General features: G+C 39.5%; 1 protein-coding gene and 1 non-coding gene across 2 annotated transcripts in view; both read left to right on the top strand.

Annotated features, from left to right (window-relative positions):
* The first annotated feature begins 1,741 nt into the window (after positions 1 to 1,741).
* LOC127747866 (small nucleolar RNA R71) lies at positions 1,742 to 1,845 on the top strand. Its single transcript, XR_008009813.1, has one exon. It is a non-coding gene; the product is annotated as a small nucleolar RNA R71 (small nucleolar RNA).
* Positions 1,846 to 12,349: 10,504 nt separating this feature from the next.
* LOC107489512 (uncharacterized) overlaps positions 12,350 to 12,658 on the top strand; it is a gene marked incomplete in the record, with an annotated part of 2,592 nt that continues 2,283 nt past the window's right edge. Inside the window, 2 exon segments of the mRNA XM_016110270.3 lie at positions 12,350 to 12,465; positions 12,607 to 12,658. Coding sequence (XP_015965756.1) covers positions 12,645 to 12,658 — 14 coding nt within the window.

Genomic DNA, 12,658 nt, shown 5'->3' with positions numbered 1-12,658 from the left:
AGGTGGGGATCCTGTGGGGTCCACAGATCCTGAGGTGTCAAGGAAAATTCATCCCTGCACCAAGTGGCGAGCAAAAATGCTCTTTATGCCAATTCTGGCGTTAAACGCCGGGCTGGTGCCCATTTCTGGCGTTTAATGCCAGCTTCTTGCCCTTTCCTGGCATTTAACACCAGTCTGGTGCCCCTTTCTAGCGTTAAACGCCCATAATGGTGCCAAACTGGGCGTTAAACGCCCATTTGCTGCCCTTACTGGCGTTTAAACGCCAGCAAGTTTTCCTCCAGGGTGTGCTGTTTTTCTTTCTGTTTTTCATTCTATTTTTGCTTTTTCAATTGATTTTGTGACTTCCCATGATCATCAACCTATAGAAAACATAAAATAACAAAGGAAAATTAGATAAATATAACATTGGGTTGCCTTCCAACAAGCGCTTCTTTAATGTCAGTAGCTTGACAGTGGGCTCTCATAGAGCCTCACAAATACTTAGAGCCATGTTGGAACCTCCCAACACCAAACTTAGAGTTTGAATGTGGGGGTTCAACACCAAACTTAGAATTTGGTTGTGGCCTCCCAACACCAAACTTAGAGTTTGACTGTGGGGGCTCTGTTTGACTCTGTCTTGAGAGAAGCTCTTCATGCTTCCTCTCCATGGTTACAGAGGGATAACCTTGAGCCTTAAACACAAGGGATTCTTTATTCACTTGAATGATCAATTCTCCTCTGTCAACATCAATCACAGCCTTTGCTGTGGCTAGGAAGGGTCTGCCAAGGATGATGGATTCATCCATGCACTTCCCAGTCTCTAGGACTATGAAATCAGCAGGGATGTAATGGTCTTCAACTTTTACCAGAACATCCTCTACAAGCCCATAAGCTTGTTTTCTTGAATTGTCTGCCATCTCTAGTAAGATTCTTGCAGCTTATACCTCAAAGATCCCTAGCTTCTCCATTACAGAGAGAGGCATGAGGTTTATGCTTGACCCTAGGTCACACAGAGCCTTCTTGAAGGTCATGGTGCCTACTGTACAAGGTATTGAGAACTTCCCAGGGTCCTGTCTCTTTTGAGGTAATCTCTGCCTAGACAAGTTATCCAGTTCTTTGGTGAGCAAAGGAGGTTCATCCTCCCAAGTCTCATTACCAAACAACTTGTCATTTAGCTTCATGATTGCTCCAAGGTACTTAGCAACTTGCTCGTCAGTGACATCTTCATCCTCTTCAGAGGAAGAATACTCATCAGAGCTCATGAATGGCAGAAGTAAATCCAATGGAATCTCTATGGTCTCAGTGTGAGCCTCAGATTCCCATGGTTCCTCATTAGGGGAACTCATTGGAGGCCAGTGGACGTCCATTGAAGTCTTCCTCAGTGGCGTTCACTGCCTCTTCCTCCTCTCCAAGTTCGGCCATGTTGATGGCCTTGCACTCTCCTTTTGGATTCTCTTCTGTATTGCTTGGAAGAGTGCTAGGAGGGAGTTCAGTAACTTTCTTACTCAGCTGACCCACTTTGAGCCAATATGGCATTCAGAGTATCAATCTCAATAACTCCTTTCTTCTGATTCGTCCCATTGTTCACAGGATTCCTTTCAGAAGTGTACATGAATTGGTTATTTGCAACCATTTCAATGAGTTCTTGAGCTTCTGCAGGTGTCTTCTTTAGATGAAGAGATCCTCCAACAGAGCTGTCCAATGACATCTTGGACAGTTCAGACAGACCATCATAGAAGATACCTATGATGCTCCATTCAGAAAGCATGAGGGACACTTTCTGATTAATTGTTTGTATCTTTCCCAAGCTTCATAGAGGGATTCACCTTCCTTCTGTCTAAAGGTTTGGACTTCCACTCTAAGCTTACTCAATTTTTGAGGTGGAAAGAACTTTGCCAAGAAAGCATTGACTAGCTTTTCCCAAGAGTTCAGGCTTTCTTTAGGTTGTGAGTCCAACCATATCCTAGTTTTGTCTCTTACAGCAAAAGGGAATAGCATAAGTCTGTAGACCTCAGGGTCAACCCCATTAGTCTTGACAGTGTCACATATTTGCAAGAATTAAGCTAAAAACTGATGAGGATCTTAAAATGGAAGTCCATGGAACTTGCAATTCTATTGCATTAGAGAAACTAATTGAGGCTTAAGCTCAAAGTTATTTGCTCCAATGGCAGGGATAGAGATGCTTCTCCCATAGAAGTCGGGAGTAGGTGCAGTAAAGTCACCCAGCACCTTCCTTGCATTGTTGGCATTGTTGTTGTTTTCGGCTGCCATGTTTTCTTCTTGTTTGAAGATTTCTGTTAGGTCCTCTATAGAGAGTAGTGCTTTAGCTTCTCTTAGCTTTTGCTTCAAGGTCCTTTCAGGTTCAGGGTCAGCCTCAACAAGAATGCTTTTGTCTTTGCTCTTGCTCATATGAAAGAGAAGAGAACAAGAAAATATGGAATCCTCTATGTCACAGTATAGAGATTTCTTGAGATGTTAGAGGAAAAGAAAAATAGAAGGAAGAGGTAGAAGAATTCAAACTTAGAAAGATAGAGTTCGAATTGTGCATTGAGTAGGAGTGTTAGTCCATAAATAGAAGGATGTGAGAAGAGGGGAAGAAATTTTCGAAAATTAAAGTGGATTAATTAAAAGAAATTTAAAAAAAATAATTGATTTTCGAAAACTAAGATTGAGAAAGAAATAAAGTGATTTTTGAAAAAGATTTTGAAATTAAAAATCAAAAAGATATGTTTTGAAAACTATTTTGAAAAAGATGTGATTAAAAAGATATGATTGAAAAGCAATTTAAAAAGATTTGATTTTTTAAAATCAATGACTTGGCTAACAAGAAAAGATATGAATCAAACATTAAATCTTTCTAAACAGAAAAGGCAACATACTTGAAATGTTGAATCAAATCATTAATTGTCAGCAAGTATTTTTGAAAATGGAAAGAAATTGATTTGAAAATATATGATTGAAAAGATATGATTTGAAAAAGATTTGATTTTGAAAAATTTTGAAAACTTGAAAAAAATTTGCATTAAAAACAAAATCTTCCCTCTTATGCCATCCTGGCGTTAAACGCCCAGAATGGTATCCATTCTGGTGTTTAACGCCCAAAATGCTACCCTTTTGGGCGTTAAACGCCCAGCCAGGTGCCTTGGCTGGCGTTTAAACGCCAGTTTTCCTTCTTCATTGGGCGTTTTGAACGCCCAGCTTTTTCTGTGTAATTCCTCTGCTGAATGTTTTGAATCTTCAATTCTCTGTATTATTGACTTGAAAAGACACAAAATAAATTTTTTTTTGAATTTTTAATGATGAGGAATAATCAAAATGCAACTAAAATCAAACAAACAATGCATGCAAGACACCAAACTTAAAAGTTTGTATACTACTGACACTAACAAGTTGAGAATGCATATGAGAAACAACAAAACACACAAAACAAGAGAATTTCAAGATCAGAGCAAGTAAATCATCAAGAACAACTTGAAGATCAATGAAGACACATGAATGAATGCAAGAAGAACAGAAACATGCAATTGACACCAAACTTAAAATTAGACACTAGACTCAAACAAGAAACATAAAATATTTTTTATTTTTATGACTTTGTGATTTTTTTTGGATTTTTTGAAAATTATATGGAAAAGAAAATAAAGAGATTCAAAATTTTTAATAAGAATACCAGGAATCATGCAATGTTAGTCTAAAGCTTTAGTCTAAAGGAATTAGACTTGGCTAGCCAAGCTTCAGTAAGATATTGCATTCAAGAGCTAAATTGATGANNNNTCTGAAAAATACCTAATCTAAGCAACAAGATGAACCGTCAGTTGTCCAAACTCAAACAATCCCCGACAACGGCGCCAAAAATTTGGTGCACGAAATTGTGATTATCAATGACGCCATCAACATGGTACGCACAATTACAATCTCAACTCTTTATCACAACTTCGCACAACTAACCAGCAAGTGCACTGGGTCGTCCAAGTAATAAACCTTACGCGAGTAAGGGTCGATCCCACGGAGATTGTTGGTATGAAACAAGCTATAGTCATCTTGTAAATCTCAGTCAGGTAGATTCAAATGTTTATGAATGATTTATGAATAAAGCATAAAATAAAGATAGAGATACTTATGTAATTCATTGGTGAGAACTTCAGATAAGCGTATGGAGATGCTTTGTCCCTTCCGTCTCTCTGCTTTCCTACTGTCTTCATCCAATCCTTCTTACTCCTTTCCATGGCAAGCTGTATGTTGGGCATCACCGTTGTCAGTGGCTACAATCCCGTCCTCTCAGGGAAAATGTTCAACGCGCTCTGTCACAGCACGGCTATTCAGCTGTCGGTTCTCGATCATGTTGGAATAGAATCCAGTGATTCTTTTGCGCCTGTCACTAACGCCCTACAATCACGAGTTAGAAGCTTGTCACAGTCATTCAATCCTTGAATCCTACTCAGAATACCACAGACAAGGTTTAGACCTTCCGGATTCTCTTGAATGCCGCCATCAATTCTAGCTTATACCACGAAGATTCTGATTAAGGAATCCAAGAGATATCCACTCAATCTAAGGTAGAATGAAGGTGGTTGTCAGGCACACGTTCATAGGTGAGAATGATGATGAGTGTCACGGATCATCACATTCATCAAGTTGAAGAACAAGTGATATCTTAGATAAGAATAAGCTGAATTGAATAGAAGAACAATAGTAATTGCATTAATACTCGAGGTACAGCAGAGCTCCACACCTTAATCTATGGTGTGTAGAAACTTCACCGTTGAAAATACATAAGAACAAGGTGATCATTGGCTTCGGCCCCAGAGATGGAACCAAAAGAACCAAGATGTCTAATACAATAGCAAAAGGGTCCTATTTATAGAGAACTAGTAGCTTAGGGTTTACAAAGATGAGTAAATGACATAAAAATCCACTTCCGGGCCCACTTGGTGTGTGCTTAGCTGAGCATTGAAGTATTTTCGTTTAGAGACTCTTCTTGGAGTTAAACGCCAGCTTTTGTGTGACAGTTTGGGCGTTTAACTCCCATTCTTGTGCCAGTTCCGGCGTTTAACGCCGGGCAGTTTTGAGCTGATTTAGAACGCCAGTTTGGGCCATCAAATCTTGGGCAAAGTATGGACTATTATACATTTCTAGAAAGCCCAGGATGTCTACCTTCCAACGCAATTGAGAGCGCGCCAATTGGGCTTTTGTAGCTCTAGAAAATCCACTTCGAGTGCAGGGAGGTCAGAATCCAACAGCATCTGCAGTCCTTTTCAGCCTCTGAATCAGATTTTTGCTCAGGTCCCTCAATTTCAGCCAGAAAATACCTGAAATCACAGAAAAATACACAAACTCATAGTAAAGTCCAGAAAAGTGAATTTTAACTAAAAACTAATAAAAATATAATAAAAACTAACTAAAACATACTAAAAACATACTAAAAACAATGCCAAAAAGCGTATAAATTATCCGCTCATCACCCATCAAGACCACTTCTATGAAGTTGTGGCCAAGAAGAAGGTGATCCCCAAGGTCCCTTTCAAACTCAAGAAAAATGAGTATCCGAAAATCCGACATGAGATCCAAAGAAGAGGTTGGGAAGTTCTGACCAACCCCATTCAACAAGTCATAATCTTAATGGTTCAAGAGTTCTATGCCAATGCATGGATCACTAGGAACCATGATCAAAGTGTGAACCCGAATCCAAAGAACTATCTTACAATGGTTCGGGGAAAATACTTAGATTTTAGTCCGGAAAATGTGAGATTGGCGTTCAACTTGCCCATGATGCAAGGAGATGCACGCTCCTACACTAGAAGGGTCAACTTTGATCAAAGGTTGGACCAAGTCCTTATGGACATATGTGTGGAAGGAGCTCAATGGAAAAGATACTCCAAAGGCAAGCCGGTTCAATTAAGAAGACTGGACCTCAAGCTTGTGGCTAGAGGATGGTTGGAGTTCATCCAACACTCCATCATCCCCACTAGCAACCGATCCGAAGTTACGGTGGATCGGGCCATCATGATTCATAGCATCATGAATGGAGAGGAAGTAGAAGTTCATGAAGTCATCTCCCTTGAATTCTATAAAATAGCCGAAAAGTCCTCCACCATGGCAAGGCTAGCTTTTCCTTATCTTATTTGCCATCTATGTTACTCAACCGGAGTTATCATAGAAGGAGACATCCTCATTGAGGAGGATAAGCCCATCACTAAGAAGAGGATGGAGCAAACAAGAGAGCCCACTCATGGATCCCAAGAGACGCATGAGGAAGCTCATCACCAAGAAATCCCGGAGATGCCTCAAGGGATGCACTTTTCTCCCAACAATTATTGGGAGCAACTAAGGATAGGAGCACCAAAATCACTAGGGATCAAGCAACAGAGGCAAGGAAGAGACATAAAGGAGCTCAAAAAGCACCATTGGTCCTTCAAAAAAGCGCCACGCTCACTAAGGTGGACTCATTCCTTAACTTCCTTGTTCTTATCTCTGTTTTTTTTTATGCTTCATGTTTGTGTCTTTATTACATGATCATTAGTATTTAGTAACTATGTCTTAAGGCTATGAATAATTCCATGAATCCTTCACCTTTCTTAAATGAAAAATGTTTTTAATTCAAAAGAACAAGAAGTACATGAATTTCGAAATTGTCCTTGAAATTAGTTTAATTATATTGATGTGGTGACAATACTTTTTGTTTTCTGAATGAATGCTTAAAAAGTGCATATTTTTGATCTTGTTATTTATGAATGTTAAAATTGTTGGCTCTTGAAAGAATGATGAACAAAGAGAAATGCTATTGATAATCTGAAAAATCATGAAATTGATTCTTGAAGCAAGAAAAAGTAGTGAAAAAGCAAAAGCTTGCGAAAAAAAAGTGGCGAAAAAAATTTAGAAAGAAAAAGAAAAAGCAAGCAAAAAAAGCCAATAGCCCTTAAAACCAAAAGGCAAGGGTAAAAAGGATCTAAGGCTTTGAGCATCAATGGATAGGAGAGCCCAAGGAAATAAATCCAGGCCTAAGCGGCTAAATCAAGCTGTCCCTAACCATGTGCTTGTGGCATTCAGGTCCAAGTGAAAAACTTGAGACTGAGTGGTTAAAGTCGTGATCCAAAGCAAAAAGTGTATGTTTAAGAACTCTAGACACCTCTAATTGGGGACTTTAGCAAAGCTAAGTCACAATCTGAAAAGGTTCACCCAGTTATGTGTCTGTGGCATTTATGTATCCGGTGGTAATACTGGAAAACAAAGTGCTTAGGGCCACGGCAAAGACTCATAAAAGTAGCTGTGTTCAGGAATCAACATACTTAACTAGGAGAATCAATAACACTATCTGAACTCTAAGTTCCTATGGATGCCAATCATTCTAAACTTCAAGGGATAAAGTGAGATGCCAAAACTGTTCAGAAGCAAAAAGCTACAAGTCCCGCTCATCTAATTAGAACTAATTTTCATTGATATTTTGGGATTTATAGTATATTCTCTTATTTTTATCCTAATTGATTTTCGGTTGCTTGGGGACAAGCAACAATTTAAGTTTGGTGTTGTGATGAGCGGATAATTTATACGCTTTTTGGCATTGTTTTTAGGTAGTTTTTAGTAGGATCTAGCTACTTTTAGGGATGTTTTTATTAGTTTTTATGCAAAATTCACATTTCTGGACTTTACTATGAGTTTGTGTATTTTTCTGTGATTTCAGGTATTTTCTGGCTGAAATTGAGGGACCTGAGCAAAACTCTGATAAAAGGCTGACAAAGGACTGCTGATGCTGTTGGATACTGACCTCCCTGCACTCGAAATAGATTTTCTGGAGCTACAGAACTCCAAATGGCGCGCTCTCAATGGCGTTGGAAAGTAGACATCCAGAGCTTTCCAACAATTTATAATAGTCCATACTTTATTCAAGACTAGACGACGAAAACTGGCGCCCAACGCCAGTTCCATATTGCATTCTGGAGTCAAACGCCAAAAAATACGTCACGAACCAGAGTTGAACGCCAAAAACACGTTACAACTTGTCATTCAACTCCAAGAGAAGCCTCTGCACGTGTAAAGATCAAGCTCAGTCCAAGCACACACCAAGTGGGCCCCAGAAGTAGATTTCTGCATCAATTACTTACTTTTGTAAACCCTAGTAGCTAGTCTAGTATAAATAGGACGTTTTACTATTGTACTAGTGTCTTTTGACCACGTAAGATCTTTGGATTATTTTTTGGTTCACCTTATGATCCTTTGATCTCGTTCATGGGGGTTGGCCTCTCGGCCATGCCTGGACCATCACTTATGTATTTTCAACGGTGGAGTTTCTACACACCATAGATTAAGGTTGTGGAGCTTTGCTGTACCTCGAGTTTCAATGCAATTACTATTATTTTCTATTTAATTCAGTTTATTCCTGTTCTAAGATATTCGTTGCACTTCAACATGATGAATGTGATGATCCGTGACACTCATCATCATTCTCACCTATGAACGCGTGACTCATAACCACTTCCGTTCTACCTTAGACCGGGCGCATATCTCTTGGATTCCTTAACCAGAATCTTCGTGGTATAAGCTAGAATTGATGGTGGCATTCATGAGAATCCATGGTATTCCGAGTAGGATTCAAGGATTGAATGACTGTGACGAGCTTCAAACTCGCGAATGTTGGGCGTGATGACAAACACAAAGAATCAATGGATTCTATTCCGGCATGATTGAGAATCGACAGATGATTAGCCGTGCTGTGACAGAGCATTTGGACCATTTTCACTGAGAGGATGGGATGTAGCCATTGACAACGGTGATGCCCTACATACAGCTTGCCATGGAAAGGAGAAAGAAGGATTGGATGAAAGCAGTAGGAAAGCAGAGATTTAGAAGGAACACAGCATCTCCATACACTTATCTGAAATTCCCACCATTGAATTACATGAGTAACTCTATCTTTATTTTATGTTTTATTCATTATTATTTTCAAAAACTCCATAACCATTTATTATCTGCCTAACTGAGATTTACAAGATGACCGTAGCTTGCTTCATACCAACAATCTCTGTGGGATCGACCCTTACTCACGTAAGGTTTATTACTTGGACGACCCAGTGCACTTGCTGGTTAGTTGTGCGAAGTTGTGAAGAAAGTGCTGAGTTATAAACGTGCATACCAAGTTGAATGCCATTATTAGAGATCACAATTTCGTGCACCAGTCATGGCCGAGGTTTTTCTTCTTCTGTGCTACAGGTCGGACAGATGGATCTAATGCCAACTTGTGGGATATGATTGATGGATCGATGCTTTGCATATCAGTTGGGTCCAAGAAAACAGGTCGGCATTTTGTTGTAAAAATGCTCGGAATGAGGACATCTCTTCTGGGGATAATATGGAGCCGACGTGAGTGAATTTATCTGAGTTTTCTGTGAAATAGATTTTATGCAGGTCTTCTGTTGGGGTCGGTCTTTCAAGGGTTTCTGCTCTTGGATTAAGATCGGCTAGAGCTGGTTGGTCATCCATGCTACCGATGTTGTGAACATGGGCTTTTGTGTTTGAGTTAGGTCTTTTAAGACTATTGTTGTAGCATTCCCTGGCTTCTCGGGCATCACTGTGAATGGTTGCGATTGTGTTGTCCTGCAAAGGAAACTTAACACAGAGATGAATTGTAGAGACTATGGTGCCGAACTTATTTAAGAAAGGTCGGCCGAGTATCAAATTGTAAGGACTAAAATAGCCAACCACTAAGTATTGAATATCTGAAGTTTTTGACGAGGGAAACTCACCAAGTGTGGTTTGTAACCACATAGAGCCCATATCCGGGACTCTCTCACATAAGAAACCTACCAGGTCTCCAGTGGAAGGTTGGAGGATGTTACTGCTCAGTTTCATTTTCTGGCATGTGGAGTAAAAGAAAACGTCGGCACTGCTCCCTAGGTCCAGTAACACCTTTTTTACTAGGAGATCTCTGAGCTGCAGGGAGATTACGACCGGGTCATCTAGATTTGTCACATTTGTGTTGTGGTCATCTGTCTGGAATGTTATCTGAGGAAACTGTGGAAGTGTCTGTCGTTGAATTCTATCGGATTCTATGGAGAGAATAGCTCGGTAAGATCGCTTTCTTGCTGAGCTTGTGGTTCCTCTTCCTGCAAAACCTTCGGAAATATAGTTAATAATACGTCTTGGTTTGTCGGGATGGCTGGTGTTTGGCCGATCTTTATCTCGGCCATGCTGTGTCGCCGAATTTTGGTCACTAGAGGAGGGTGCTCGTCGTTGTATGTGGCTGCCGATATACTTGTCTAGGTGGCCTTGCCGAGCTAGTCGCTCCAGAAGGTCTTTGGCAATGACACAGTCGTTGGTAGTGTGTCCATGCTTTTGATGGAAAGAGCAGTATTTTCATCTGTCTGTGCCTTTTGAATCTGGGTAATTGCCAGCTTTTCTTGATGGTTTGATTAATTTTGAATTCAAGATCTCCTTGATGATGTCGTCGCGCTTGGTATTGAATTGAGTGTAGGACTCATATCATGGAGTTGATTTGAAATTCTTTTTGTTGTCTCGCATTTTGTCGTCGTCTTTGTAGTGATGTTTGTCTATTTTCCGAGCTTGTCGGAGTTCCTCGATGTCAATCTGACCTTTAGCCTTTTCACAGAATTCGGCCATAGTCTTAGGTTTGGCTACAATAATGGTTTCCTGGAATTTCTCTGGTCGGAGTCTGCTTTTTATTGCATGCAGTTCTACCTCGGGGTGGAGGTCGGGTATGCTTATGGCTATCTTTGTGAAGCGCGTCATGTAGTCCTTGAGGCTTTCATGCTGGCCTTGCTTGACTGTGTTCAGGTAATCGGAGTCGTGTAGGTAGATGGCCGATCCAGCAAAGTGCTCCTCAAAGGGTTTTGATAGGTCTCGAAAGCTAGAAATAGAACCTGCAGGCAAAGAACAAAACCAATCAAGTGCAGGACTGTCTAAGTAAGATGGAATGCAACGACATAAAACTTTATCAGATGCACCGTTTACTATCATTATGGAGGTAAACTTTTTGATGTATTTCTTCGGATCACCTAACCCATCATAGGGAGTTAGGGTGGTCGGCAGAGTGAACCTCTTGGGTAACATGAAATTCATCACCTCGGCCGCGAATGGCCCAGGGTAGCTTTCTTGATTGTTGTCCTCGTCGTCTGACAGAGCTTCCTCATTATGCTCGGGTTGCTCCTCTTCATGCCGAGCAGTTTCAAAGACGTGTGTCGGCCCTGACGGATGCTCGACTTCTTCTGTCCGTTCTTGCCGATCGTTGTTGTTTTCGATTCGGGTGTTATTTAAGTTGGCAATTTGATTTGCCATTCTTTAGTTCTCTTCGGCCATGCGCTGGTTGGCTTGCCGTAACTCAATCACCATCTGAAGGAGTTCGGATGGTGTGGGTGGAAGTTGTTCAGCCATGACTTCAAGCGAAAACCTCGAGGTCGGTGATATATGGAAGGGATTATATTCTCGACTCCACAGTGGGTGCCAATTGTTCTTGTATGGATACCTGAAGGGAGAGCTCGGTCCTTGAGAATCGACGCCGAGTTGTTATCTTCGGTGCCGACCTTCGAGCTTCATGGAAGTCCGAGCTTTATTCTAATGGTATGTCCAATTACGCAAAGCGTGAGTAAAGAGCAGGGGGGAGTGTACCTGCAAAGACACTCCGAAGTTTAAGTCAGTATTGAGAAAATAGCCATTCACACGTGACAGTGTGACACGATATTGTCATATTAAACGACTTCTTGGTTTGAAATTTTGAATCACCAATGATAAAGCATATTCAAATATTCAACCTCAATAACGTTTTAAACTTTTTCAAATTTTCTTATGTGATGGTTTTTAATTTTTAAGCCCTTACAAAATAAATAATTGGATATATAGAATATCAAATATAATGTAATAAATAATAAATAAAATACATTTTATCTATAGAATAATTGGATAAAGAATGAAGCTATTTCTTTTTAAAATATAATATTTAAGTTAATCAAATGATACTCAATTTTTTCGTGGGTATTCAACTTCTTTTAAAATAATTTTATTTAATGTACGAATAAAATTCGTAATCAAGTCCTAGGAAAAAAAAAAAGTGGTTCTTGAAACTATTAATCAAAGATTGGATTAAGCAACCAATAATGGCTTTAAAAGTGGTTACAGAAAGAAGATATAACAGTTAAGTAACAGCATTGAAATAAAATTGATTTTGTTGATTTCAGTATTCAGACTAGATTACAGACAGATCTAATAACAATTTTTTTAAAAATATATATTTATTTGTTATACACAATAAAAAATTACAATAAATAAAAAAGAGACTATATAAATGACCCACCACTTTTCTTTATCCACTTTTAAAGCAAACTTCAAAATTTCCAAAAGATATATTAAATTAAATTCTAAATTAAATTCCAAAACTCAAATAAAAACAGAGAAGAAGAAGTACGCACACTGTTTTCAATCGCGTTTCTCTTATCTCTCTTTCTCTCTCAACATTCTCTCTCTAGAATTTCCGGCTTCTTGGTAAGACGTTTCTCGGGAAAAACCTTTGAATCCACCGATCCATACTGCGTTCGATTCGTTTCTTGTTCTGTTGAGTTTGCTGTTTCGATCTCGAATTTGATTCTCCTTTTCTTTTGTTTTGTTCTTGTTTCGGTCAATTAGGGTTTTTAATTTCTGATATTCTTTGAAGTTCAACGGCAATGAGCGATCACTT

The sequence above is a fragment of the Arachis duranensis genome, chromosome 5 (genome assembly GCF_000817695.3).
Source record: "Arachis duranensis cultivar V14167 chromosome 5, aradu.V14167.gnm2.J7QH, whole genome shotgun sequence".
Classification (NCBI taxonomy): domain Eukaryota; kingdom Viridiplantae; phylum Streptophyta; class Magnoliopsida; order Fabales; family Fabaceae; genus Arachis; species Arachis duranensis.
The sequence above is the reverse complement of the archived record's forward strand: the minus strand, read 5'-3'. Positions and strand labels throughout refer to the sequence as shown.